Source organism: Lycium barbarum, chromosome 6, assembly GCF_019175385.1.
Source record: "Lycium barbarum isolate Lr01 chromosome 6, ASM1917538v2, whole genome shotgun sequence".
In the NCBI taxonomy this organism is placed as follows: Eukaryota; Viridiplantae; Streptophyta; class Magnoliopsida; order Solanales; family Solanaceae; genus Lycium; species Lycium barbarum.
This window is the reverse complement of record NC_083342.1, coordinates 133623907-133651183: the sequence shown is the minus strand read 5'-3', so window position 1 is coordinate 133651183 and position 27277 is coordinate 133623907. Positions and strand designations below refer to the sequence as shown.

Here is a 27277-nt window from a genome sequence, read left to right as displayed (position 1 = left end):
AAAGCTTAGTTATTAAGCATTAATTAGGGATTATTAAATATCAAATCCAACCAGAGAAGCAAACTACAAATGAACTAATTTCGTTATATTATAACCAGATAAATAGAAAATCTTTGTTTAAATACTCCAACAATAAAGAGTTGTCAATCATAATCCTGATTAATTATTAGCTAAAGAATAAAAAAGGGCGATAGCCAATTAGGCAGAGACACATAGTAAAATAACAAATAGGGGAAAAAGGGGATAAAATCAGAATTCTCAAATCGAAAAACAGATAAAAAAAAGAAAAATTAATCGGTGGTCGGCAGGTCCATTTGAGTGTTATTAAGGACCACAGATCCAATCGTATTTTCTCATCTGCCCTCTCTTCACTGTAAGCAAAAAAAAAACAGGTGATTTTCATTTTATTTTTTTCAATGTTCGTTCCCATGTTAACTAACCCTAACATTTCCGTGACCCGAATCCATATCCGTTGACTGTCGCACCCGTTTATTGTTGTCGTACGTTGATTTTGTTTACAAGCTGCAGATCTGAATTTTATTTGTTGTTTCAGAAACAGATTTTCCATTTTTTGTTTGTTTATGGTGATCAATAGCTCTAGACTCTAGGAATCTCTAATTGAATGTGCTTTTAGAGTTATAATCCTTGGGTTGTTTGGAATCTCTCTTTGAAAGTCGTGTTTGGAGGATCCGACATGGGCGCGGGAAGAGTCCGAGCAGCATAGTTTGGAATAGTAATTTTAAGCTGTGTTCCATCAGGCCAAATGGGCTTGATTTTAGGGTTGTTGATTTGAATGGTGACTCTTAAAAGCTCAAAATGGTCTTATAGTCTGGGCATCTTTACGAATAGGAGAAATAAATTGTGTTAAGAGTTGTTTCCTTTTAGTTCTAGCTACATAGTTGACTTGCTAAAAAGAGAGTTTATTGCATAATACAGTTAAAATATATCCTGACTTATAAGTTTTCCTATTTTTTATTCTCAGAACTCTCATGGGTTGTGACAACTAGCTGAAATTGAATCAACTTCTTTGATGAGTTTGTTTTAAATCTAAAATGAGACTGCAATTCTCTTTTCTTTCTTGCTTTTCATTTCAAGTACACATCGACCGGGAAAAATGTGATTTTAGTGCCTTCTATTTTGGCCTGTCACTCCGGCAAGTTTAAAGTCTGATAGTTATGTGACTTTTTAATGAATTCTTGAAGGGTGTTGTAACCTTCTAGTAATAAGAGTTGGTATAGTCATATTCATTTGTCAATAATTTATATTTTGGTGGGTGGTTTGAGCGATCAGGTTTTTCACTAGCGTTAATTTCCTACTGTTCTAAGCATTAACAGAATTCAAAGTCCTAATTCTTCTCTTTCTTAACTTGAGCAAATATTCAATGTATATCTAGCTGTTTCTAGCACGATGTCTTCCTTGTGTTTAATCTTATTGCATTGATATATGGCATTTCTAGGATTCTGAAGTTGAGTTTCTATGGAGGGTGTTGGAGGTGATGGTGCCTCAGCGGCTGCAGCTTTGAACCAGCGGAGGCTTGAACTTTCAAAACTTTTCCAATACTATTTAGATAAAACTACTCCACATGCTACATATAGGTGGATTGGAACTTTTGTCTTAGCGTTGCTTTATGCTCTGCGGGTTTATTATGTTCAGGGATTCTATGTTGTTACCTATGGTTTGGGCATCTATGTACTCAATTTGCTGATCGGTTTTCTGTCACCTCTTGTTGACCCTGAGCTTGAACCGTCAGATGGTCCTATGTTGCCAACTAAAGGTTCAGATGAATTCAAGCCTTTCATACGTCGCCTCCCGGAGTTCAAGTTCTGGTAAACATTCCAGCTTTATAATGGGTTTTGCGTTGCTAGTTTTCCAGAGAAACGGTTTGCATCTCTACATTGCTTCAGTTTGCCATGTCTCATAGTTAAATGATGGCACTGGTCTTAGCTCTATTGGTAAACTTTGAACAGTATTTATTGATGCAGTAGAACCTCCTTGCACATGTGCATTTGAGATCTGGATGAATTTGTTAAGCTAATTTGCCTTTTGTCAAGTATAAGTCACCATTGTACTTATGTCGCCCATTGAAACTTTTAATGTTTGGCTTGGCAGCGCTAACATCAACTTTATACCTCGAACCAGCAGCATGACCATAGATCCAGCTGTTTCTAAATGCTGCCTGGAATATCCAGCATTAAGTTAGTACCAAGCTAACATAGTGATTTTAAAAAAGGAAGTTGTACCTCACTAACATATTAATGGTTCTGCTTATATGAATCTTTTTCCTTTTCTTGACTTGTTACAAAATATCTGTACTTCAAAAGATCTTGAAAATCATAGCAACTAAGATGCATTTGTCCCGCACAGAAGGACTTGGATATTATGTCCAATTTTCATGTATTAAATTGGATTGGCCTATGTGATCCTTGATGCATCTGTCCCATAAGAGTTGGGCCATTCAGGAATCAGGAGGTTGCCAGATTGGTTAATCATACCCTTTCAAAGAAATATTTACCCAAGGCTGTCATGGACTCATGGTTGTTATAGAGAATTGAGCCTAGTGACTGACAGCTGTTTTTCGTTTTGGTACTTGCTTGTTTTGTAATATTTTCCTAGTACTTTGATTTCTTCTGTTTCATTGTCCTTCACAAGGTGTTCCACACCTCAAATTTAGGATGGTGTGTCATTTAACGTGTGCATGAATGTGTTGTTGTGAAACACTGATGTATTTTTTGTATAATTTGCATCTGGACCTTGTGCTGGCTAATGTTTTGCCTGTGAGAAACAGGAATTGAAGAAAGGTGAGATTTCCTTTTCTTTCAGTAGGGCATTGCCAGACAGGCCAGAATTTAACTGAATGTATTCATGCTTTCTCTTGAGCCGAGGGTCTTTTGGAAACAGCCTCTCTACTTGCCAAGGTAGGGGTAAGGTCTGCGCAGACCCCACTTGTGGGATAACACTGGGCATGTTGTTGTTGTTGTTGGAAATGAAGTATTCAGCCTTACTTAAAAAAATAGCAAGCCCAACCAGTTTGGGATTGATGTAGTTAAAGTCAGAAAGCTAATTAAACACAGTGCTATGCTTTTGTGATTACCTTTAAACAGGGTTCAGTCTAGTGACTTGGTTGGGTGTGAAGTTGCCCTGTATTGTTTATTAAATAGTTGACATAGCATAAGAGAGGGTTTATGCATATTTTAGGCCATTAAGTACTTTCTTGAACTTGGTTATAAAAAAAAAAGTATTTTCTTGAACCTTTTAGTTGTAGCAGCAATATTTATTACTACTCTTTTTTTCTTTCTTTCAGGTATGCCATAACAAAGGCTTTCTGTGTGGCATTTGTCATGACTTTCTTCTCCCTTTTTGATGTTCCTGTATTCTGGCCTATATTGTTGTGCTACTGGATTGTTCTTTTCGTCCTTACCATGAGACGACAAATTACGCACATGATTAAATACAAATACGTCCCTTTCAACCTTGGAAAGCAGGTAACTCTGTAGCTATGAGTAGTTTTATATCTCAACTAGTCTTGGATCTTCTGCAGGAAACTTTAGGTCAAGTGTCTCATTTTGAGATGTTTTAACATAGGTTTTTGGTTATTGCAACAGAAATATTCCGGGAAAAGGCCATCAACAAGTGGCAGCAGCCCAAGGGCCGACTGAACTTTTGCCTGTTCTGGACCAAATGGAGGGGAGAGCAGGAGAAAGTGAAGAAGGAAGAAAAAGAAAACAAGATGGATTGCTGCATATTTTAGTTAATGTGATTTGTACTTCCATTAAACTTTGACCCGAAGACGGAGAAACAAATGTAGTAGTTGTTAGCGTTCTTTTATTATTTGCTTTTCCAGTTTCCTGGTCATCTCTGGTAATATTAATCTAATTTTGGGACATAGAAAACGAGAGTTATTTCCTTGTTTGCAATAGAAGCGTCGCATACGGAGAATGATCTTTTGTAGTCACTGGCAGTGGAATCGCATTGGCATATGAAATTTACATCCCTTATTAGTAAGCTGTATTTTGTGCATTACCACCCTCTGTGGGTTGTCCAAGATCCAATTTATCCGTGTACAACGTAGAGTTGCTTCTGTAGTGTTACTAGTATTTAGTGAAGTGGCTTCATTGCTTATGTTGTCTTGAGGCAATTGCATCTGAAGTCATGTTCATTGCAACAACACCACGCCTCAATTGCAAGTAAAGTTGAGGCCGACTATATTAATCCTCATTGTCCATGTTATTTCATTTAAGCTCATACAGATCCGGCGTGCACTCTTTCGCTTCCTCATCATCTCTTGCTCAGCCTGAAGGGCATTCTTTGTGCAAGAAATAAGGCCTCACAAGGGCAAAAAGAAAGCCAAAATGTGAACTGCTGGTTTCTATATCAGATAGATTCCTTTTGTAGTGACTCGTAATTCTTTCTCCAGGCGATCTGGCGTAAATCTTATAGAAGCTGTGAATATTGTAACTATTGTTATAAAAAAAGCATAAGAAACCTGCGTTAGATCTAGAAAAAAAAAAAAAAAAACCGGCTGCACACTGAAAACAAGAGAGACTTCAAAGATTGTTAAAAAAAAAAAAAAAAAGTTGCATGAAACGTATGAGATGCTGCGAAAGAAAAAAGAATAAGTTATAATCTGGTTGTGCAAAAGGTTTCTTTTGAATAGAATCCACACAGAAGTAATCCAATACCAGAACCTTACAAGTTACAAGTTATATTGCACGAAACTACAACAGAAAACATAATGAGCCAAGAATCCTAGGTATTTGTCAACATGTCATTCCATTTTTCCTGATATGTGTATAATGTATTACAATATGACATGGGTTCAAATATAAATATCCCTACAATTGATCAGTACGACTCAAACTATTAGCTATAAATCATAGAATGTTACAAATGTGTGGCAGAATGAAACTATTTGGCCAAGCTTACTCTGATCCTACATTGCTAAGCTTGCTCTCTGAACTTCTTGTAAATATCGCCTTTATAGAACTTTCTTGTTCTAAGCACCAAAATGTATGATACAATGCACCCTACAAAACTTGCTGCAGCAATTATCAGAAAAGAAGACCTGTAACACTCGATACCAATGCATGTCAGATGATCCCCCAGCTTCCTATATAGTCCCAAGGCTTCCATTTGCTTCAAAGCTTCCTTATCATAAAAATGACCAACCAATCTAACATTGAATACATAAGCTCCAATTGGACTAGCTGCTCCGCCAAAATTGAGCAGCGTAGCATAGTGTTTTAGTCCAAAAAGTTCTGATATTATGGAAAATATCAAAGGTGCCATAGCTCCAAAGCAAAATCCAAGTATAGCCAATGCAACATCAAGAACACTTGGGATTCCCATAGCTATAAGAATATGACCAATGCAAGATAATAGGAGCACAAAAGTAAGCATCAACGGGCGAGGGACTTTATACTTTGTCAAGAAAATCTCGGAGACAAACCCCGAAACTACTCTTCCAAGATAACCCCATATACTCACTAGTGAAGTAAATGTTGCAATACTCGTGTTAGGATATCCTAATGCCTTACCAATTTGACCTATGTTATCGATAGCAGTCAATGTTCCACCAGCTCCAAAGATAGTTGTAATAAACAAAATCAACATGTCAATACTCAAAAGTGCTTGCAAAATTGTATAGTCTTCGCCTCTCTCCGGTGGCTTAAAAATATTCTTGTACCATAAAACTCCTTTTCCCTGATTTCTTGAAGGTACCTTCCCTTGTTCTAATCCTTTCAATGGGAAAGAATCATCTAAAACTTGTTTCCTTCCTTTCCCAAGTTTCAATTCTTCTCTAACTACAATAGCTATGGGCGCAAACAACAAAAGCAACATAATACAAGAACTCACTCTATATTCAACCAAACTAAAAGCTACCCTATTTTGCAAAATAGTGATCATTAATAGAAATCCAGCAAGACCAAGTGATATATAAAGAAGCTGATAAAAAATCTTGACCTCATTTTCTTGACGACTAATCCCTTTCATAACCCTAACATGTTTAAGCAAACTACAACAAACAAATGGTGGAAGCCAAGCAATTAGCAAAACCAAAGATTTCCCATTATTCCCATAAATTGCATGAAACAATTGTGTTATAATTGCACCACTTAAACCAACAAAACCCTTTAACAATCCAATCACAATTCCTCTACTTTCAGGGAAATTCTTAACACAAGTAACTAAAGCACCAGTATTAGTAAAAGTTTGTGAATTTGCACCAACCATTAAACACACACACATTTGCCAAACCTGGGGTTTGACTAATTCATCACCGTTGACTGCTAACCACAAGTAAATGTATCCAGAAAAATTCATCACTGATCCAATTAAAAGAACAACCCATGGCGGACAAACTTCATTAATTAGACCAGCAATAATTCCAACATTAGCACCAACATCCTTAAAGAAAGATAACAAATTTAAGGTTGTTTGGTCATAACCCAATGAAGATTTGACATGTTGTGAATAAAGACCAAATAAATAAGTGCCACCTGAAACTGACAAAATCAAGATTGAAGCAAAAACAATGAACCATCTGCCATTGAGGATGATGTTGTGGGGGCCTGAGTTTTTCCTCAAACTGAAATCTGGTGTCATCTGTTTTCAGCTTGAAGAGTCTGTTAGATCGGACAATTTTTTTTTTTGTCTGAGTTTCGATCTGGGGAACTCCGTACTTGGTCAATGGCTTTAAGGTTTCCATTTTCATGGGAGAGGTTTAGTATTTATACACTGTTAGGGGTAAAAATAGAAAATTTGGTAAGTAATGTTTTTTTTTTCTACATTATGACTTTTGGGTGGGAATTTTCTACACGGTGTGTTTGATAAGAAAGAAAATGTTTTCCGGAAAAATAAGTGGTTACTTATTTATTTTTTTGTGTTCGTTTATGTTTGTTAACTAAGCAAAAATATTATTCTAAAAGTATTTGTATATAACCTACACAAATACTATGGGGCGAGGTAGGGGCTAGGGTGGAGCGTGGGTGGGGTTTAGGGCTGCTGTGGAGGATGTTGGGTGATGGGTGGTGGTGGTGGTGGCGCCCGGGTATGATGCACTCAATGTGGAATGTCACTTGTGGACTTGTTTTCCTGAAGAGAATGTTGCTCAAAAAATTTGACTAACCGAACATGAGAAAATTAAAAAACATCAGAAAATATTTTTATCAATACTGAACACACCCCGATAGTGAAATAAAAAAAAGTTATATATTCGGTTCTCGCCAAATATATTTACGGCCGCTTGTCAACGTACATATATTATAACCTAATTATACATATATTGTATATTTACGTAGTATTATTTCGGCGTACAGCTATTTAAGTTAATATTATTTTTTTATACTATAAAGTAACTGAAAAGTCAATTATAGGTGGATTAGTTGCTTGAAAAGTATGATAAACTAAGTTCTTATAATTCCTTAAACTGCACTCATAGAATGATTCTTTATATCGTTGTGGGCATAATTTAAATCCTTTTTTTGATAGGTGTTAATTTTGTGCATTCAATGCTTAATTATCATTTTGCATTGTTTTTGGGTAACTTAAGAGGCAATATTATGTAAGTATATGTAGGAAATTTGCACTAGTAAGGCGGAAATAAAACTAACGAATTAATAACCTATTACTGTTACTCTCATATTGATTGAGAAAATGTACTAATATCCTTTATATGGTTTTGAGCATGAAATGAAATGAGAAAAATATTCGCACGTAAATACGTGATCAATATCAATATGGCCACATATAGGAAATAGTCTCTACTCCCATCGATGATCCAATTTCAAGATTAGGGTGGGCAACCTTCACAAGCATTTTCCCTTAATTATCAATCAATCTATGCCATAGTAAGAATTAGGGTAAATTTCATCAATGGTCATTTAACTATCACTTTTTTTCACTAAAGTCACTTAATTATGTTTTCTAACACAAAAGTTACATAACTATCACTCTTTTTCACTAAAGTCACTTAACTATGTTTTCTAACACAAAGTCACATCTATTGGAAAATTCAACTTTCGATGGGTAATATTTTTATATTCTTTTATTTTTTATTTTTAATCAAATAGATACAAACTCAATTAAAAAGAATCGACCCGATCCAAAACTCATATGCAGATATTAAAATACCAAAGGGTGAATAAATTTGATTTTTTTTTATCACAAGGTTACTTTTTCTAATGCAAATAATAATAACTATTACTCCGTATACTTCAAATTCCTACTTACTATCCAACAACATGTAAAATATATATTGGAAAAAAAGGCCAATAAAATTCACACATTTTTTACTTGACAGCCCCTACTGAGAAGGATTGTATGCTTGGTGAAGGATTGGTTTAGTTTCTTTAATATTTTAACATTTGCATGATTTTTGGATCGGGGCGATTTTTTTAATTGAGTTTGTATCTATTTGATTAAAAATAAAAAATATATAAAAATATTACCCAAAGGAAGTTGAATTTTTCTGCAGGTGCGATTTTTGTGTTAGTAGGCTAAAATTTCGTGACTTTTGTATTAGAAAATATAGTTAAGTGACATTGGTGAAAAAAGTATAGTTATGTGACTTTTGTGTTATAAAACATAGTTAAGTGACTTTGGTAAAAAAAAAAGTGATAGATATGTGACTGTTGTGTTAAAAAAAATAGTTAAGTGACTTTGATGAAAAAAGTGATAATTAAATGACCATTCATGAAATTTACCCTAAGAATTAGCAAACCTCCTAAGCAGTAACAGAGTAATGGACAAGAAGAACTGGAAAACCTAATATGCTGGAAAGGAAAAGGCAAGTTATTACACCCAAAAATAATTGCTACCCCGTAAGTGAATAAAGTACTAGCGAGCGGAAGTAAATCAAGACACACCTAACGTAAATAGATAAACTTTAATGTCAAAGTTTTAATCAAATGTAATCTTGTTATAACATGTAAGTATGTGACATGCCTTATTTTCAAGTTTATTAATTTACTTTTTATGAATAATTATCTGTAATTATTTTTAAATGTCATGCTAGTGTACAACGTTTTTACAATTAAATCATTTAGTTAATTGGTCGCAATATGTTGATTCATTTTAGGTATCAATAAACTCTTGCTTTATACAAATACAAGTAAGTAACTTTTTAATGATTGATAAAGAAAAAAGTTCTCTATTCTTATAAAAATTAAATAATAAAAGAATTTATCAATTAACTTTCCAAATGTAGATATATTGTAGGATAAGGTGAAAAAGAAAATGCAAATCCTAATTGGCAAATTACGTTACGAAATACAACGGCTATATTTCTTCTTTTCCTTCGAATTTGAAAAGTGGCCAAAAACTTTAAAGGCAGCCATAGCCATAGTCATAGACTTCCCTTTAAAGTTCTCACATTTGTTTTCATTGCCACAATTCTCATATTTCTCTGCAAATTTCCATAACAGAGTTAAAGAAACGTCTCAACAATTGTTCAAGGTGCTCTTTCTTTTCTTTACCCTGTATTTTTTTTTATTTTTTTTTGTGGTTTTAATTTTCTAAATTTCAATATATGTTCTTGCTCTGTTGAATTAGCATGTTTGGGTTCAAGTAATTTTCAATGCTGATTCTTTTTAGGGCTTGTTATCGCAACTTGTAATTAGTAGCGCAACTTGTGATTGTTGTTTTACTTAATTTTGGAATTACATGTTACTTTGAAACTGAAAACTGTTCATTAGTTTACAAATAGTGGGAATTTTCAATTGATTTCAAGATTTGGGACATGATTTAATATCTTCTCCGATTTTCTCTATTTGAGTTCTTGTAGAATACGGTTTAAATGTAGAAAAAAGTATGAAAATTTTTGTAACTTTGCAGAATCGTAAAGATGAATGACCTGATGACCAAGTCATTCTTAAGTTATGTGGACTTGAAGAAACAGGCTATGATGGATCTTGAAGCAGGACCCGATATTGAAATGGGTCAACTCGACCCGGCTGACGAAAAAACCCTCTCAAAATTCTTTGAAGAAGTTGCTGCTATTAAGTCTGATATGGAAGATATCAACAATCTTCTTGTCAATCTTCAAGACCTTAATCAGAAAACCAAGTCAGCCCCAAGTGCCAAAATTCTCCAAGGCCTTAGAGATCAGATTAATTCCGATATTATCACCCTTCTTAGGAAGGCGAAAATCATCAAAACGAGACTTGAAGTTCTTGATAAGTCCAATCTTGATAACCGTCGCGCGTATAAAGAGGGAAGTCCGGTTGACAGGACTAGGATTTCTGTTACTAATGGGTTGAGAGTTAAGCTGAGGGATATGATGAATGATTTTCAATGCCTAAGGGAAAACATCGTTGCGGAACACAAACAAGGCCTGAGGAAACAGTATTTTAGTACTAATGGGAAGGAACCGAGTGAGGAAGTGATCGAAAAGATGATGCAGGAAAGGGTTTTTGAGGGTAAAGTGGAGAATCAGGAAAGGCATGAAGCTGTAAAGGAGATACGAAAAAGTTTGATTGAGCTGCACCAAGTGTTTCTTGATATGGCTGTTATGGTTGAGACACAAGGCGAGCAGATGAATAATATTGAGCAAAATGTGGTTAATGCTGGTGGTTATGTGAATGACGGGATGAAGGAGTTAGATCGTGCTAATCGAATGAAGAAGAGGAGGACTTGGGCTTGTTGGATTGGTGCATTGATTCTGGTTTTCTTGTTGCTATGCCTTATTGCAATTCTATTTTGAATTAAGTCTGAGAAAGGCTTTGGGGGCTTTCTATCAGTTTTGGTTCTTTTTGATCTGTTTGCTTCCGTTTCTTGTCCGAATGCTTTTTGGATTTTGATGGAAATCTCTTTTTACTTATAGACATATAATATGTTGGGGCCAAGCTATGTGATGAATATATATGTTCGTTCATCAACTTCTTGTATGTAGAATAGATTGAAAATGATACATCACATTTGTAGATTTGGGGTTGATCAAGATTTTTTCCCTTACTCTAGGCACCTTCAATGTTTTTGCAGTCCCTCATGTCTCTGCTCTACAAGGCAAATTTTAAAAAGACTTGATTTCATTAGTTTCATTTCTTATTATATTTTGTTGGTATTGGTTTTCTTGGTTTTTATATGGCAAAGCCATAGCTTTGAATGTCATTTTACCAAACACAACAAACAACTTTAATTCAATTTTAAGAATTCTTTTCAGTAGTAAACAATGAAGATCCAAATGTGCAGAAAGATGTATGCCAACTTTGAGCGGCACATTTGCTAGGAACTGTGGGAGTTTATTCTTAGTTTAGTACCGAAGTTAAGTGCAAGGCTTGTGTCATCTTGAAATATAGTGCAATGGGCCTTGCAGCCATGAAATATCTTCAAGGTACATTGGTTATCTGACTGGACCTTGTAAGAATTGCTTCAGTTGTGAAAGGCAGACAACATCACCCTGGTAAAAAACTAATGAAACATATGGCCAAATGCCTAGATAGCCCATTAACGTGGCAAAATGTGTCCAGTTAGACATTTATATTAGGTAAGGTGGCAACCACATAAACACTTCAATTTGACAAACTGTCATTTAAACACCAGTCAGGAAAATCAAACGCATAACAATTACGTGTGGATGATCTGTCAAAGAATAAAGGGATAAACTAAGATACGTGTCAAATTTTGACATGTCACTAGGAGAAAAATCCTCCTCCAAAAAAAATAAAAAAAAATCCTCTGCCCGAACCGTCCCCAAAGCCCCCAATTGTTGATGTTCTTCCCCCCCCCCCCCCACCCCCGCCCCCGGGACCCCCAACCACCACATAGAGTGAATACCTCAAACTTGATAATACATGTCTCTTAAACACGAGTCATGGAAATCAACGTGTGACAATTTCGTGCGGGTGATATGTCAAAGAACAAATGAAATAAAGATATATGTGTGATTTTAACCCATTAAAAAATCATTCTTTGCTGACATGGCCGTCCAAAATCATCGGGAAGGAGTATTTTTTATTTTAGCAAAAGGCCACATGTATGCACCCTCCACAATAAATTGGGACACATACATAGAGTACTAATAATGTTATCACTATGTATCATTGCAAGATCCGTATGAATCACGAGAAAACATAGATGTTCAATTCAGAAGGAATGGATTCGTTTATGCAAGTTCCAAACGATGGGGGCTCATCATGGGTTGCTCCTTTTATGTGAACCATTAGGTAATGATTTTCGGTACAAATTAAATTCATTCTCAGCCGTTGACGCTTCTCTCTTTCTACAGATAATGTTTATATGTGGAAAGACATCAACGGGATAAGTGGAGGTCAAAAGTTCAAGACCACTCATTTTCAGGATCATTAGATGTAATTTCTTTTAGTTAGGAAATTTATTACTACGATTTACGAGCCAACTACTTTTATAAATAGTATCATAGGGCTAGCCTATATAGTAATCTTGCTACTTTAAAATCTTTTCTCTCAGGTATTATTATTTAGCGGACAAAATGGGAAACGTGTTTGCAGTAACGAAGCCAATATTGCATTGTTTAATGAGAGTTATGGGAATGACATCCAAGTTGGTGGAGATAGAACCAGGAACCACCTTGCATTTTTGGGTTCCAACTGATCAAACCATTAGCACAACTAAGCTTGCCGTTGGACTTCTTCATGGATTTGTTGCCAATGGAATTCTCACTTGGCTTTTTCAAGTGATTTCCTTAAGAACATCTTTTGCTGTCTACGTCCCTGATTTCCTTAGAATATATACTCCCTTTGTTTCGGTTCATGTGTCCGAATTATTATTTGGAGACAAAGGACACAATTTTTTCAAATACTTCCTAAATAATTTGAATTGTTATTTTTTTTGTAACTTAGAGTACTTTTAATGTAGTTTCTTAATGTGAAGATATTATTTCAAAAGATCTGAAGATTTTATGTCCGAACTCACACCGCTTATTTTGACCTGGTACTCCAAATCAGGACAACATAAATTAAAATGGAGGGAGTATATTATATACATATATATATGTATATATTGCTCCATCCAGTCCAAAATAATCAATATTTTAGGCATAGGCACATGGATTAAGAAATTTACTTACTTCTAAAAATTAAGACTGCTTTGGCTAAACTTTCCGTAATTATGATTTTCTTCTCTTTTAGGTTGACATATTATCAAGGAGATTAGAAATGTTTTAGTGACATATTATCAAGGAGATTAGAAATGTTTTAAAGGCAATTTTTTTTTATTTTAAAACTAAATACCTTCTTAGTTTGTGAAACATCATTTATTTCGGACCAACTTTTAGAGGTTAAAACATCGACTATTTTGCACTGAAGAAAGTATATATTTATATTTTAATTTCCTTTATTTTTTTCATGGGACAAACGTCTACCAGGCAGATTGTTTAGCAAAGGGTAAGTATGATGAAACTGGGTGTGGAAAAGTTTAATTTGGTTGGATTTTCCTATGGATCAATGCTTGCGTTTAAGTTGGCCCGACTGTATCCTCACATGGTTGAGTCCATGGTCATTTCAAGCTCGGGTATGGAGTTAACTGAGTCTCTTAGCAATGCTTTGTTGAAAAACATTGGGTTCACATGATTTTCTTTTGCCCAAAACTATCTCTGGTGTCAAATTGCTTCTATCTCTTGGCACCCACAAGGCCCCATGGTTTCCTGAATTTGTGTACAGGTATTTTCTTGAGGTATGTAGCTCTTTAATTAACTAATATTCAGTACGTTGTTATTAAAGATATAACCCTCGTATGATTTTGGGTAATTTCTACCTCAGGGGAAAATTTCTAAAATACACCCCAACCTTTGTCTGAATTTGCCGTAACCCACCTAATTTTTACGGGGGTCCTATTACCCCCTGGATATATTTTTAAGGAATTTCTTTGGCATTTATCGAGTGAGCTGAATAACAATTCAAACACGTGCCGGATAAAATGCCAAAAAACAAAGGAGTCTAGTCATTTCACTCTTCGAACAAAACAAAAAATTAGAATTCTCTCCTACACTCTTAATTTTTTTTTCATGTAAAAAGCAGTTGATTCTCTTGGAATTGATCTTGTGAATCACTATATTCTTTCATAATTGAGTCTTGGCTTGTGTGGTGTTGGATTTTGGTTTGATTTTTCCAGACAAATGCCAAAGAAATGCTTTAAAAATATAGTCAGGGGATAATAGGACCATCGTATAGATTAGGTCTGTTACAGTAAATCCGGACAAAGGTTGAGATGTATTTTAGACATTTTCCCTTCTACCTCGTGTGCTAAATCTGAAATTGAGTCACATTCAAAGTGTATATATTTTCTTTAAATCATAGTTAGAGCCACATGATTGTTTGCAAGCTATATATTGAAATTGAGTTAGATTCAAAGCCTATATATTTTCTTTAAGTCATATTTAGAACAAAATGATGGTTTGCAAATGGAAGGTAGTGTGCAACCAAGCACGAATTACTATTACAATCAAATTTATCTATAACATGCAATGTGGATATTTTTTTTTACTGCTATTTAGAATTATTTGTATACATAACATATAATATAACATAATATAAAATATCAGTTCCATAGAAAATTTGATTATCATCGTGAAATGACATTATAGAGGATGATTATTATAAAGAGATCTCACTGTATAACAAAATTCTAATATAAATGTTGCAAACCAGGTAATGTTTGGCAACATAAAGGAGAAAGTGGAGCTTCTTGAAGCTTCAGTGGTTAGTGACAAAAAAGCCACTATTACACCTAACTACTCCCAGGTTTGTCCAACAATATCCTCACACTCCTTTTGCTTTTGTTAAGAACGCACTAATGAATATTTTGTTTGATATGATGGTATTCGAATCAGTATACATGTACATACATCTTAGTTACTTAAGTTTGCTTCGCTCTGAAAATGAAAATATCCACTCATTTTTGGAACTGAACTAGAAATTGGACAGATCTGAAAAGTAATTCTATGAGATGTAAAAAGTATTGGTGATAAGAAACTCATCGTAAATGTCATATTCCTCCCTAATCTTTTAATATTTTGATACGAACTTCGTTTACTCTTTCACGCAGAGGATTTATATTTTATGTGGAGAGGATGACAAGATTTTTACTAAGCCAGTTTCTGATGCCATGAAAGAGTAAGTCAACTCATCTTGAAAATTAAGTCAGAAACCCTAGCTCTCTTGCAGCCAAGTTCGAGTTGTAGATTTGAAGAATAAATTTGAGAATTTGAGAATGCCTCTATTATTAAATATATCGCATATCTGATATAGGGTTTTTGGGCACAATGAATGCAGGAAGTTGGGAGAGCATGCGACACTTGAATACATAAAAGGGGCAGGACATCTAGTTCAAATTGAGCGACCCTTTATTTACAATCATCATCTGAAGAAGTTTCTTTCATACTCAAAGTGACTCTGCTAACATGTGATGAGTGGATAAAATAAGTGTTCCAATAAGTGAATTCTCAATTCACCTCTTTTGGACCATTGACTTTTTGAACATCAATTTATCAAGTGAACCATCATTTCCCATTTTAATTATTTAAATTGCTTTAATTTAATCATCAACTCGCAATTATTCGATTTTCTCAAACAGAACTTCTAGCAATCATTAGTAGTATGTATTTAGTACCCTATTCCTTGTTGGATAAACATTTTTGTACTACCTTTAACTAGCGAGGTCGTTCTTTTATAATTGTATTAAGCGCTTGTCAAAATCTGACGTTTGTTACTGAAAATAGGCAACAACTATAAACTTTGTGAGCCAATCTTAAATGCTCTACGTTCCGAGCAAAGATATTTGGGGATAAAACTTACCGGCATTAAGTGTAGGTGCCTACTTAGATTAACGTAGTGATGTAATGTAGAAGTGACAGTCCCTCTTAATTTCAATAGGACCATCTACGAAATTGCAATTCCTGAAATTGGATAACCATTTAATACAGTAGATGATCATATTTAATTATTTATATTGTGAATATACTACAAATATGGCCTCAAGAAAGTAATATAATAACTAAAGAATAACTGTATAATTAGAATAATTGAATTTAATTTTCCCCAGTAGGAGCGACAATATTGGTTGAGCTTGATTTCTTGAAATGGGTTGGTGCGGGCCTTAACCAACTTCGCCCACCGATCATATGCTTGGTCAGAAATGGTGCGGCTTCCTCATTCGATAGGCTACGTGACCAACCCACTCTATTCGATCTATTAGCCCCTGGTCCATAACACTTGTATTCACCATAATATGCAGTGCTGCCACAAATATAGAAACAAATTGTAAGGGTCAAATACAGTGTCAGATTCAGAATTTTAAATTTATGAATTATGAACTCACAACCCTTTTTTATTACTGGATTTAGGATAAATTAGTTATACGTATAGAGTTTGAATAAAAAATATTAATTATGTCGAACCCGTAAAATATATTATCGATCAAAATAATCAGCTTGGTTGAACCACCTAGCTAGTTTGGAACTAAAAATTAAATTGAATTATATAGGGTTGACACTAGGCTTTAGTGTGAACACATTTATAGCTGAAAAATAAAAAGGAGTTATTTATAAAGTGTTGAATACTGGTGTGAGGCCTTTGGGAAAATCGTGCGGGCTTGACCCAAAGCGAACAATATCACGTTCTATTAAGAGTATTCTTGAACTGTTTTAGCCTAACAAAAAGTTCATGATATGCCACATAGTGTCACTAATTATTTTTCATTACAAAAATTAATTTTATGACGTTGGTTCCTTTTCGTGATATAGATACTTTGCAATATTTATCTCAAAGACACTGAGATTCAGTGAATAAAAATGTTACCTTTGCTTGGTAGAATCTCCCCAATCATTCCATCCCTCTGGCTGTATGATACTGGACATAAATGTATAGGCAAAAATCACCCTAGAGTACGAACCCCATGGCCTTCCTAGTGTAGTGTTCCCTCCTGTCCCGGTTATCTTGCAACCCAAAAAAGTAAATCCTGTATTTTCTAATGGGGACTCTCTGTCTTGAGCAGTGATTGCTCCTGCTGCAACTGAATGAATGTGGCACCTCTGCCAAAATTTTGCAAATAAATTAGTACTACACAAATAAGTATAATTTACTCTAAAATTAAATGATACTGATGAGTTCAAGTAATATGCACTGATAGTGATGTTCATGGATGTTTTTGTACGTGATCAATATCACATCTAAAAAGTGAATGAATACACAAATTATTATATCGATATCATATTAGTATTAAAAAGATAAACTTTAAACCTTATTAAAAAAACACAAGTCAAGTACGAGATTAGCGTTCGATTATTTATAGCCTCACTTTTTAAAAATGAGGCTCAAAATTTTGAAACAGACAACTCTAACCTTAGGCTCGAACCCTCAACATAGTAATGCGTTTGACCAGTTGGACGAAAAAGTATCCATTCTCTGGTAGACTGAATTCATATTATGTAGATTGATGGGAAGAAAAAACTCATATTATGTAGACATTTTATTTTGTTTTTACATAACATATAATGTAAATTTTTCTAACCAAGTGGGGTTGAGTGACACCACTTGGCCTAAGGTGGCTCCGCCATACATGTAAATGTCTATGGAAATATGCGTTAGTTACACGAATAAAATGGTAACCTATTTACATTAACATGTTAAACTATATGGATATTGTATATTGTTAGTTTAATGTTAAATCAAATGATAATTGTTGAATTATGAGAACTTACTTCATAGAGAGAAGCTGCGTTTCCGAAAATAAAATCCACGGCACCTTCAATGTAACAATTACTGTAATAATGCCTGCCAGCATCGTCTAACAAAGTGTCTTGGTACGATAGAATTCTACAACCATAGAATGCAACTCTGTCTCCTTTAACCTTTAGTGCCACAGCTTTGCCACTCGTTCCGAATGAATTCTAGATGAAAGTTCATCACCAGACTTAGAATTAATTGGAAAAAATATATAGATGCTAATAGTGACCATTAATTATTTACATGTTCACCTGAATTGTTAGATATCTTGCAACAAAATCGGAGGCTAACACAGTTAGTGTAGGAGAAACAACAATATCTCCACCGTCACTCGATGTAATTATGGTGTTAGAAGCCTCAGTTCCACTCAACGTTATAAATGGCTTATCAGCTGGCACTACAACCTTCTCCCTGATCAATACAAATTGAAAAGAATAGAAGATCAATGAGAGGCAATCTGATTAAAAAAACTAATAAGAATCAAATAGTAATAATCATTTTTAGGAGTTGAAATTAATTTTATAAATAAGCAGATACTTAAGTTTTCACCAAAAAAAATAAATTAAAAAACAATAACATGAGAAATGGCGAACAACAGAAATGGAATGGAGAAGAAATTAAGAGTGTCATCCTGGGCTAGGAAGGGTATTTTGAAAATTACAAATAATATAAGGTGTAAAATAGTAAAGTATTTAATAAAACGCTTATATTAAACTTATAAATTGCTGACGATAAATTTATGGCTTTAGACATAGTTTTGCTTATAAGCATTTTAGTGTTATCAAAATTGTAAAAAAGTCAACATATACTTATAATTAGCTGGTTTGACCAGCTTATAAGTTTTTCAAATGGCTCTTGATCATTCTCTCCATGCAAAATGATGATAAACACAAACCTGTAAGTCCCAGGCTTAACCCAAATGAAGAATAATTCAGAATTATTCGAAGGAACAGCATCAACAGCATCTTGAATTTTCTTGAAATCTCCATGACCTGATTGGTCCACTCTAATTAGAATTGCCGTGGAAAAATTCGTAGGTCCTCCTGAACTAGAGTTATTGGCAGCCATGGTTAAACTTGAAGTATTACAACAACAAATGAGGAAAATTAATATAACATGAAAATGGATTATCAATAAAGCAGCATCCATGTGCAATAAATTATCAAACACCGTTTCGATGGGGGTGCAGAGATTAAAGTTAATAGTAAATTAATTAAAAAATATTTTAAGCTTGTGAAGTAAAGGTACAATGTCCATAAAAGCACACCCATGGCTAAGCTTTATAAAGAAGGTTTATTAATTCCTAAATGAACGGCAGCCGGGAATTAAGGTCAAAGGATTGGTGGCTGACTTTTAAATTTGCTGATTGATTAAGGTCTAAGTTGTTCATCCTTCACGTAACCATGGCATGCATTCAAAATTAGTGGAGTATAATATAAACAACTTGTTTCAATTCCATTGTTAGCTTTGCTACTCTACGCGAGAACTAAGGCGGGGTAGATCGATGTGGGTTTGTAGCTTATTTTTGTTATATGACTCTTTTAATTTCATCCAAGATCGATTAAAAATACACATGAGATTTGTAACAAAATGTATGAGATTTTGTAAGGTAATTTTCTATTATTCAAATTATAAGTAGGCATAGAAGATGAAGCGAGGATTTAAGGCATGAGTTTGAATATCATTTGCCAATTCACTGCACTTTTTCATCCATTCAAGGGGCACTATATACTCCCTCTATTTCATTTTATCCATCTTATTTTGATTTAGCACAAAATTTAAGAAAGTAATTGAGACTTTTAAATTAAAGATGTGCTAAAATAATCTTTAAATCTTGTGATCTTAAACATGCCAAGTAAACATAAAAAGTAACATTCTTTTTGAAAAAAAATTAAACAGGAAATAAGACTCTTACATTGGAAAAGCTCGGCTATAATTTAGAGTCAATTTATCCATTTTAACACATATAGTACTACTATATGTTTTTACATGCATAGGTTGAGCAAATATTGCTGGTGAACGTGGTTTAGATGAATCCCTTACTTTAATATAGACTAGCTCTGCTGAAGAATGTTCCGTTGCATGTGAGATTCAAATAATTTGACGAGTTTTACATTGAGCATATTTTAACGTGGATGCTGTGCAGTTTTCTTTTATTAGAAGGGATATGAATAGGTGTAGTCACCAACTTGCAGCTAACGTTTCATGTTGAATAAAAAAATAATGTTGACCTAAGATTTAGAGAATTTTTAATTTGTCCAAACTACTATTTTGCGTTTACAAGCAAGGAATATATAGTTTGGGACCAAAGAGAACGAAATGATTGCAGAGAATTTCTGTAGTTTTGTTTGAGATTGAAGTGTAGTTAATAAAGCGATATAAAAAGAAGATAATTTGAGATATTGTTAACTCGCAAAGTCCATCTTGCTCAACTTAATTAACTTGATGGTTGAAACATTCTTCTCTATGAATTGTGATATTCAAGAAAACTGGTTAACCAATCTCCTGCAATGCCGGGGCAGCTGTTCATTGATGAATTCTAGTCGTTGATATAGTAGTATTAATAATTGTTAAAGTTGTTGGAAGAAGAATTAAAAAGAGTAAGAGTTGGAACAGAGATACTGCCATGGCATGAAAACAGTCTGTGCGATGATGGGAGATTTTATTACCAACCGAATCAGCAGACACGCTAACGTTTCACTTGTTATTGAATCAACAGAATGATGATATGCATGATGTAATTGCTTAATAATAAAACTGATAACCAGTAAGTTTGAAAACAAAAACTCAGCTTTGTATGGGGCAAAAACATATACCCGGGTGCATATTGATATCCGGGTGACCGATGAGGCCGGAGAATCCATACGGCTGTTTTCCATTCTCACCAACTCGGATCATGTCAATCAATCTCGATCGGAGGGCCGCACCCATGCCTGGAGTGGAAAAGTCTCATGTTGAATTGTATAAGAGTAGTTAGCGGGGAAAGGAAGTGAGGGCGCACTCCATCTTACACTTTGTAACCGTAGAATATCGCTATCTCCATTAAGTTTTGAAAAGAACACCATTGTGCGATAAGATACTAATCTTGTGGATTCGAACTCATTTTTATCATCTTCAATATATTCTCTATTTATTCTAATTTTTAGCTTTTAGAGAAATTTTCGGGATCGAATATAACTCACTTGTCTTCAAATCCTACAAAAACAAATTTCAAACTGGAGTCCCGGTACATTCATTTTTACCGGGAAACAAGCTTACCATTTAGCAAGATTCTAATTCTGGCTGTAGAAAGTCTCCCCAATCACGAATTGCCCTTCTTTTGGGGTGGTCTTTAAATTTTGCCCCTCATATTTGAAATCTTTAAATTTTGCCCTTCGGCTAAAACCCATGGTTCTAGGTTCGAACCCCCACTCAATCAAAAATTTTAAAAAAATTCGCAAGGCAGAGTTTAAATTTCGCTATGCCCCCACCGGCACACACTTGTTACGGAATTACCAAAGTTATGCCGGACCCGGCATACTTATGCCTTATGGGCAGACTTGGCATAAGTATGCCGGATCCGGCATAACTTTGGTAATTCCTTCACAAGTTTATGCTGGATCCGGCATACTTATGGGCAAACTTTTAGTTAAGCCTTAACTAAAAGTCTTTTCCTAGTTATGCCTTATGGGACAAACTTTTAGTTAAGGCATAACTAAAAGTATGCCCCATAAGACATAACGTTTCCTTAAGACATAGACTTTGTTTTATAAGCCAAATTTGGTTAGTTCAAACTCCGCATATTGGCAACCAAATTGAACTTAACATCAGCAAAGCAGTAACGCTGGGAAAGAAACAGATCATACATTGGTAGAAACAAAGCATGCTCATAAAAGGCTGATATTGTTTTTATATTTTATCTACTGGTGCATCGTAGGATGTGGCAATTTGCACAACTTGGTAAGTGCAAATACTAACAGACTAAGGTACATTTGCAACATTTTAAGACCTGAATATGCATTAAGATACATTTAGGTAGAACAGAACATCCACATTCTTTATTGGTTTGTTATGATTTACTGGTCTGGTCCCATTAAAAGTTTGTCCATAAATATGGCTGATCCGGCATAAACTTGTTAAGGAATTATCAAAGTTATGCCGGACCCGACATAAACTTGTTAAGGAATTACCAAAGTTATGTCGGACCCGACATAAACTTGTTAAGGAATTACCAAAGTTATGCCGGACCCGGCATACTTATGCCAAGTCTGCCCATAAGGCAGAGTATGCTGGGTCCGGCATACCTTTAGTAATTCCTTAACAAATGTATGTCGGGTCGGGCATACACGCGACCCAAATCTTGCCTTGCAATTTTTTTTTTAATTTATACTTGAGCAGGGGTTCGAACCCAGAACCTCATGATTTCTGCGTGAACGCTCAGGGTTGCAACGCAAATGGCAAAATTAAAGACCAGCAATATGAAGGGCATAATTTAAAGACCACAAATATGAGGGGCAAAATTTAAAGACCACTCCAAAAGAAGGGCAATCCGCGCAAAAAAATGATCACATAGTGCTATACTCACATTTTATGCCTGGGGTGGACCACTTCGTTTTGTTCATTTTTTAAAAAAAAAAAAAAAAAAAAAAACTTACTCTACCTTTCTCTGACCAGGATTTTTTACTGGTTGTCCATTTTTGCAACAGCTATTTAGTTAATGATTTTATTTTTATTCTTTTTACAAATCGAAACTTTTAAATCACGGTTTAAAGATTCTTTTTGATCAAACTGAAAATTTCATTAGAAAACATTAGATCACAGTCTAAAATTTCGTAAGTTATTGAACATGTCAGACGATAGTCTAATGTTCTACTTGTAAGGTTGAGAAACATATAAATAAATATTAAAACCGGACTCTAACACTATCCGAAAAAGGTAATTTTCTAAGTATTATGAGTAAACATTAGACCTGATCAGCCCTCTCTAGTGCTTGAGATTATTCCCAGGGTCATTCGCACAAATGCTCCTATTTCGGGGGTTTTTAATTTTTGTCCTTCAACACTTTTGGTGTGACATAAATTTAGATTTCGCTCAACAAAATTTACATTAAATGAGTACCAGGGACAAAAATTAAAGATCACATATATGAGGGTCATAAAAATTACTCAAATGACTACCTTATGTTAGTTTCCTATCATTTATAGCTACATTTTTAAATATTACCATTTGTAGCTATGTTTTCTCAAATTAAGGTATTTTTTTCGGATGTATTTGATGCGTGTAAATTCATAGAAACACAGTAAAAAAGAAAACACATCCCTTGATTTGAGGCCATAATGGTGGGATCATTTAATTAGTTATTAATTGGTATTTTTTACCATACTCTTCCACAAAATCAGATTTTAGATTTTGTTTTTCCATAACCATTTTCTATTCCTTCATCCAATCTTCAACATTCAAACGTAAAAAATCAAAAATTCAAAATTTGAAAACATTCAACAACCAATATATTGAAGTTTTCAATATTGATTTCGTTTTTTTATTTATCCGTGTATTTGATAGCATAACTAATGAATTTGAAGTTTCCAATCAAACTCCATGTATTTTATATTAAATATCATGTATTTGTGTGAGTAACAATTTGCATCACCCATGTATTTAGTGGTAATGTATTTGAAGTTTCCAATATTGATTTCGTTTTTTATTTACCTATGTATTTGATAGCATAACTAATGTATTTAAAGTTTCCAATCAAACCCCGTGTATTTTATATTAAATCTCATGTATTTGCGTCACCCGTGTATTTGAAACTAGATGAACTGATGGAATTAATTTGAACAAAATACACAAATATATGGAAAAACTTACAAAAATACACCACCAACCACAACAATTGGTAGTTATATCATAGAATATACACAAATACATATATTTTTCATCTTCTCAAAAACCCTAAAAAACGTTCTCTCTCCCCTTCTCTCGTGTGTGCCGCCATAACCACCACCACGGGCCGGAGCAAAATAATCACTTCCACCAAGTTGTTTTTGTGGAAGAATAATAACACAAATAGCGAAAATTTCACGAAACAAAGGAGATGGGATAGAACGTGAAAGAGACCCACTTTGACCCACATATGCCTTGAATCGAAATGACCGTACTGAAAATACTGTTTCGGATTGCAATATCCCAAAATGGAAATCGAATTTTGTAGAAGGGTGAAGAGAGGAAGAAGACGACTATTTCACTGGGCATTCACAGATTCTTCCCTTTTAAAAAATGTAAGAATTTATGAAAAAGGAGAGAGAATGGTAATGTATATTAAGGAGAAAAGGCCATAAATAGTCCCTTATCTATGGGAGTAGGTCTAAAATGGTTCCTTAACTATATACTTACCGGTTTTAGTCCTTTAACTATCCAAAAACTTATCAAATTTGGTCTCCATCTATTTTTTTTATATAAACAGCGTACAAACTCATAAACCTTCGTGAGATTAATCGTTAAACCATTCCTCAGACCTATATTTCTCTCTCTCTGCTACTTTTTCCTCAAGTTCTCTCTCGCATTTCGTAACCGACGGACTGCGTCGGTTAAAACCGACCCAGTCCGTCAGTTTTGAATTTTTTTTTTTTATAAAAAACTGACCGTCTCACGTCATTTTTTTTTTTTTTGGAAAATTAAAGAATGAAATGTAGGAACTTGGAGTCAAACCCGGGTATGTTTCTTGGCATTAAAGGGCTTTACCACTGATATTTTTTGTTCATATACTTACATTGATTTAATTTATACTATTTTTTCGCTCTAAAAACCGACAGACTCCGTCTCCGTCGGTTTTTTTATATATAAAAAAAAAAAACGACGGACTCCATCGGTTTATTTTAGAAAATAATATAACAAATAATTATATTTTTTCGCGCATTTTGTGCAAAAAATAATTGATGCAGTCCGTTGATTTTCTTTTAAAAATTATTGAACTAACCGACAGAATCTGTCGGTCTTTTCGTCGGTTTTTTCCATCGATTTTTTTCCGACGGTTTTTACCAGTTTTTTAGTAGTGTTTGAGAAGAATGGTTACAGAAATTTTATGCCTGAGTTTGTCTTTTTGAATTTTAGAGACTCGAGAGCGACACCAGTGCCAGAATACTTTTTTTTTTTTTTTAAACATGAGGAACTTGATGAAAAAGAAGCAGGGAGAGAGAAATATTGGTCTGAGGAATGGTTTAATGATTAATCTCACGAAGGTTTATGAGTTTGTACGCTGTTTGGATAAAAAAAATAGACGGAGACCAAATTTGATAAGTTTTTGGATAGTTAAAGGACTAAAACCAATAAGTGTATAGTTAAGGGACCATTTTAGACCTACTTCCATAGATAAGAGACTATTTATGACCTTTTCTCTATATTAAGTGATTAATATTGTTACCCATTAAAAGGGAATATGGGATTGTGGAGTGCTAATTTTTAGGTGTATTTGTGAAATGGTAATTGAAAGTTACTGTGTAGCTTGCTATAATAGTTAAATTAGAAAAACATTTAGTTATTATTAGTAATTAAAATAAAAGGTAGTTATTACCACTAATTATGTATTAGAAGTGGCTATAACGCGTAAAATTTCCTAATTCAACTTCTTGTTGCAATCCAAACAGACAATGGGCTCTTTGAATGATATATTTACAGCAAAAGCCCATACTATTGAGGCCTTACCGAATGAAGAAGATACAGAGAGGGCAATTGTGTCAATTAACACTCGCCATCTTCTATAAATTTTAGGAGAAAACCCTAATCTGACTATATTAGTGACTCTGTTTCGGCGCTCTCTCTTTAAACTTTCAATTTAGGGTTTCATTGTCTCTTTCTCGTCTTTATGTATTTTTCATAATTTTTGATTATGAAAGAGGTGCAATGATGATGTTATTGAATTAATCTCGTTAATCTGATTATTTCTGAGGAAAATCTTTCTATCCATTCTAAATCCACTGAGCTCCTCTTGTTTGATTTTTTAGATAATGATGTTGTTTGATATTGCATTTCTAAGTTAATTTATTAATATAAAGCATGATTTTTTTGCTTAAGTAGTATTGGTTACAACTTTTAATTTATTTCTCCCTGTTTTCTGTGGACTGTGATATCTCTTACTTAACTTTTAATCTAGTCTTTCATTCCCCCCCCCCCCCCCCCCCTAATTTTATATTAAAAAATGAAGGTGTGATGATGAGGTTGTTGATTAATCTCGTTAATCTGATGATATATGAGGATAAACTCACTATCCACTCTTAATCCACTGAGCACCTTCTCCTTTTTATGTGACTAGTTTGAATTTTTGTTTTACTGAGATTTTAATTTATGGGTTTGTAGATAGATAACGTTATTACTTAATTTATTCATGTGAAGCATGAAATGTTTGATTTTTAGGTAAATATTCGTTAAAATGTCTAATCTTTTCCTTTTTACTTTCGCAAGTCTGATTTCAATGGGGGATTTTTCAAGAATTTGATACTCCCCCGTCCCGATTGAATCTTTTCTATATTTCGTAACAATTTGATTTTGAACTTTCTATTTTACTCTTAATGTATGATTTTTAGCCACATAAATATTTCTTAACTTATTCTAACCACAAGTTTTAATAAGTCTTTCTTTTCATTTTGAAAATAATTTGTGACGGAGGAAGTATAGGATTATGGTTTCATCAAATAATTAGTTTCAGGAGTCATCTGAACTGTTCTTATCGGAAAGTGTGTCCGTATATAATGCAGGAAATTACACTCAATGATCAGACGAATAAATGTCTTCCAAAATGCGATATGAATGAGTGTGTCAATTCTCATAGGTCCCATTGTTTGGTTGTGCTAACAAAATTTGTGTTACAGAATTATAATTTTTGCTCAACCAAAAGAGGTTGTATCATTGTTTTCTTGTTAGTAAAAACTTACCATCATAGGATTTTCATACCAAACCAATAGAAAGTGGCTTCAATTGAGGTTATGCAGCTACGCGGATTTAGTTTTCTTTGTCGAGTAAGCAAACGGTTCATTTTTCTAATGTAAGGTGGAAGTCCAAGGGAGGAACTTTGCTCAAAAACATATGCTCATAAAGCCATATTAGGTATTTGTTTCAGAAATAACTGTGCCGTCACTAATGAAGATTAATACACTAAAAGACTGACTGCAGACATGTCATTTAATAACATGCTGCAGCTCTTGCAACATGAGGAGGCATTTGTTGCTCTATTGATTGACAATAGCACATGAAGTATCATATGGTTTTTCTGTGATTGTTAAACCATCTCAAAATAAAAGTTTTCTTAATGATTATAAAAAACCCCACACCTGTAGAACATCATCTGCACAATCACATGCGTGACCTCTTCAGAAGAATCGATGAGCGTTGGCAATAGAGAAGTAGTTTAACTTTCCCGTGTTAAAGTCATACGAGCAGAAAGATTTGTCCTGTATCCGGTTTCAAGAATTTCAGCTCGATGATCCGCATTATTTAATCCTATTTCAACTTTCTGTAATTGTTTTATGCCAAGACATGGAGTTCATCTTTTAGTAGTTGAGCGAACGAGAGCCAGCCATTCCAATCCATGAGATTAGTGAAGAAACCAC

At 34.2% G+C, this 27277-nt stretch overlaps 4 protein-coding genes and 2 non-coding genes across 8 annotated transcripts; 4 read left to right on the top strand and 2 right to left on the bottom strand.

The window, feature by feature from the left end:
- Positions 1–241: 241 nt before the first annotated feature.
- On the top strand, positions 242–4002 carry LOC132599184 (protein RER1B-like). Of its 3 annotated transcripts, none has more exons than XM_060312440.1 (4): positions 242–392; positions 1457–1826; positions 3302–3482; positions 3603–4002. In XM_060312440.1, exons 2-4 carry the CDS (start codon positions 1477–1479, stop codon positions 3654–3656), a joined length of 585 nt encoding a protein of 194 aa, XP_060168423.1. In that variant the 5' UTR covers positions 242–392; positions 1457–1476; the 3' UTR covers positions 3657–4002. The 3 variants fall into 3 exon arrangements, with proteins under 3 accessions (XP_060168423.1, XP_060168425.1, XP_060168424.1); XM_060312442.1 differs by having other exon boundaries at positions 244–373; XM_060312441.1 differs by having other exon boundaries at positions 372–500.
- Positions 4003–4625: 623 nt separating this feature from the next.
- LOC132599183 (uncharacterized) lies at positions 4626–6741 on the bottom strand. The gene has a single exon (XM_060312439.1). It carries the CDS (start codon positions 6601–6603, stop codon positions 4939–4941), a length of 1665 nt encoding a protein of 554 aa, XP_060168422.1. The 5' UTR covers positions 6604–6741; the 3' UTR covers positions 4626–4938.
- Positions 6742–9273: 2532 nt separating this feature from the next.
- On the top strand, positions 9274–10976 carry LOC132600263 (syntaxin-112-like). The gene is made up of 2 exons (XM_060313338.1): positions 9274–9453; positions 9832–10976. The coding sequence occupies exon 2, from the start codon at positions 9842–9844 to the stop codon at positions 10697–10699; it is 858 nt and encodes a 285-aa protein (XP_060169321.1). The 5' UTR covers positions 9274–9453; positions 9832–9841; the 3' UTR covers positions 10700–10976.
- Positions 10977–15954: 4978 nt separating this feature from the next.
- On the bottom strand, positions 15955–18919 carry LOC132600261 (putative pectinesterase 11). The gene is made up of 5 exons (XM_060313337.1): positions 18592–18919; positions 17948–18107; positions 17672–17860; positions 16770–17002; positions 15955–16208 (listed from the first exon to the last, which is right to left on the bottom strand). Exons 1-5 carry the CDS (start codon positions 18843–18845, stop codon positions 16001–16003), a joined length of 1044 nt encoding a protein of 347 aa, XP_060169320.1. The 5' UTR covers positions 18846–18919; the 3' UTR covers positions 15955–16000.
- A 6651-nt stretch (positions 18920–25570) lies between these two features.
- On the top strand, positions 25571–25654 carry LOC132601041 (small nucleolar RNA U30). Its single transcript, XR_009567488.1, has one exon. It is a non-coding gene; the product is annotated as a small nucleolar RNA U30 (small nucleolar RNA).
- Positions 25655–25876: 222 nt separating this feature from the next.
- On the top strand, positions 25877–25959 carry LOC132601043 (small nucleolar RNA U30). Its single transcript, XR_009567490.1, has one exon. It is a non-coding gene; the product is annotated as a small nucleolar RNA U30 (small nucleolar RNA).
- Positions 25960–27277: the final 1318 nt, after the last annotated feature.

What these genes read in the sequence shown, in the direction of transcription:
- LOC132599184 (XM_060312440.1), top strand. Translation starts at nt 1,477, where the DNA reads ATGGAGGGTGTTGGAGGTGATGGTGCCTCAGCGGCTGCAGCTTTGAAC. An exon ending in CTCCCGGAGTTCAAGTTCTG is followed by an intron (nt 1,827 to 3,301) that starts GTAAACATTCCA and finishes TCTTTCTTTCAG; the next exon opens with GTATGCCATAACAAAGGCTT. An exon ending in CTTTCAACCTTGGAAAGCAG is followed by an intron (nt 3,483 to 3,602) that starts GTAACTCTGTAG and finishes TTATTGCAACAG; the next exon opens with AAATATTCCGGGAAAAGGCC.
- LOC132599183 (XM_060312439.1), bottom strand. Translation starts at nt 6,603, where the DNA reads ATGACACCAGATTTCAGTTTGAGGAAAAACTCAGGCCCCCACAACATC.
- LOC132600263 (XM_060313338.1), top strand. Translation starts at nt 9,842, where the DNA reads ATGAATGACCTGATGACCAAGTCATTCTTAAGTTATGTGGACTTGAAG.
- LOC132600261 (XM_060313337.1), bottom strand. Translation starts at nt 18,845, where the DNA reads ATGGATGCTGCTTTATTGATAATCCATTTTCATGTTATATTAATTTTC. An exon ending in ACGCAGCTTCTCTCTATGAA is followed by an intron (nt 17,003 to 17,671) that starts GTAAGTTCTCAT and finishes AAATTTTGGCAG; the next exon opens with AGGTGCCACATTCATTCAGT. An exon ending in GGAGATTCTACCAAGCAAAG is followed by an intron (nt 16,209 to 16,769) that starts GTAACATTTTTA and finishes TATTTGTGGCAG; the next exon opens with CACTGCATATTATGGTGAAT.